The sequence below is a fragment of the Diorhabda carinulata genome, chromosome Y (assembly GCF_026250575.1).
Source record: "Diorhabda carinulata isolate Delta chromosome Y, icDioCari1.1, whole genome shotgun sequence".
In the NCBI taxonomy this organism is placed as follows: Eukaryota; Metazoa; Arthropoda; class Insecta; order Coleoptera; family Chrysomelidae; genus Diorhabda; species Diorhabda carinulata.
In genome coordinates, this window is record NC_079473.1 from 12,334,655 (window position 1) to 12,336,051 (window position 1,397).

At 33.6% G+C, this 1,397-nt stretch overlaps 1 protein-coding gene across 1 annotated transcript; it reads right to left on the bottom strand.

The window, feature by feature from the left end:
• Positions 1 to 929: 929 nt before the first annotated feature.
• Positions 930 to 1,397, bottom strand: LOC130902968 (uncharacterized). The gene has a single exon (XM_057815253.1). The coding sequence runs from the start codon at positions 1,395 to 1,397 to the stop codon at positions 930 to 932; it is 468 nt and encodes a 155-aa protein (XP_057671236.1).

Consider the following 1,397-nt stretch of genomic DNA (forward strand, 5'->3'; position numbering starts at 1 on the left):
TTCGGATTTGTCCAATTGAATTCTTAAATTATTTTTCCTAATAACTTCAAAAATAACGGCAATATGAACGAGATCCATCTATACAAAGCAGGACTTACATGTCGCTGTTTTTCAGTCCCGTTGGAAGTTTCGTATATTCGAAATGACCATATGGTACAGTAAAGCTGGTTTTTCAATAAAATTGGATGGAGTTCGATTTGATGGAATCCCTGTGCTAAATCGAGAGTTGTGAAATAAGTAGCTTCATCTGGAGGAATCGACTTTTTTTTGGTGCATTACTTTAGGGTGTCTATAACTTCTAACGCAAATCGGATTTTCGTTTTTTGTTTTAATTTCATGTTTAATGGCGAAAGTAAACGTTAAACTTGTTTTATCATCATAAAATTTGTCTTTAAATTTTTTACATAACTTTAAAATCTTCTGTTTTTCCTCAGAATTCAAATGTTCTGTGCGAATAACTAGCTTGTCAAAATTTCCTTGTGGATATGTTATCCTATAATTTTTTAAGTTATCTACTACTACGCGTTTTATGTTAACAGGTGTTTGTGAAATAATATCATCTATAAAACCATGTCTTACCGTGTGAATAGACTCTGAAATTCTTATGTTATCAAAAACAGTTTTTGGGAGTAATATTTCACCATTACTTATACTAACAGGAATTTTATTATATAATGTTTTAAACGGAATTGTAATATTTAAATTTCTAAAAGTCATTGTTTTTGTCAAATAATCTAAAATTTCCAAGTAAAATATAAAAATTTTCACTTAAGGGGGCAATTCGGGCGTAAATAAATTCGTTTGTTATATTCGTCAAATAAGGGTGTATTGATGTTAGAGCTGGATTTACGAGTTAGCTTTATGAAAGTATAAATAGTTTATAATAAATATCATCATCATGATCATCGTGTAGAAGGCGTAGCGCCTTTTCAGTTCCGGTTTTTCTTCAGTAGTTCCTGTGAGGTTGATTGCCAACTGTCCCGCCATTGTTTTGGTGGTCGTCCAACAGGTCTTCTTCCGTGTGGGATGTTGTTACGTACGATTTTTGCTATTCTATCTGTGGTCATTCTGTTGACATGCTGGTTCCATTCTCTTCTTCTTTTTCTCACCCATCTGACAATGTCGTCTGTTTCGCATTTTTCCCTTATGTCGGTATTTCTTTGTCTGTCATTCAGTGTGTAACCCATTATAGTCCTTAGCGTTTTCATTTCTGTTGTTCTTAGTTTCCTCTGTGTTACCGATACTGTAGCTGCTTTGTTCACTTGTCGCCTAACTTCATCTTCAAGGAATCCTGTGCTTGTTATTTTGCATCCTAAGTATTCTAAATACATGATTTGGTCTATAGTGGTGTTGTCTATTGTTAACTTGCAGCGCAGAGGTTCCTTAACTATAGTCAT

What these genes read in the sequence shown, in the direction of transcription:
- LOC130902968 (XM_057815253.1), bottom strand. Translation starts at nt 1,397, where the DNA reads ATGACTATAGTTAAGGAACCTCTGCGCTGCAAGTTAACAATAGACAAC.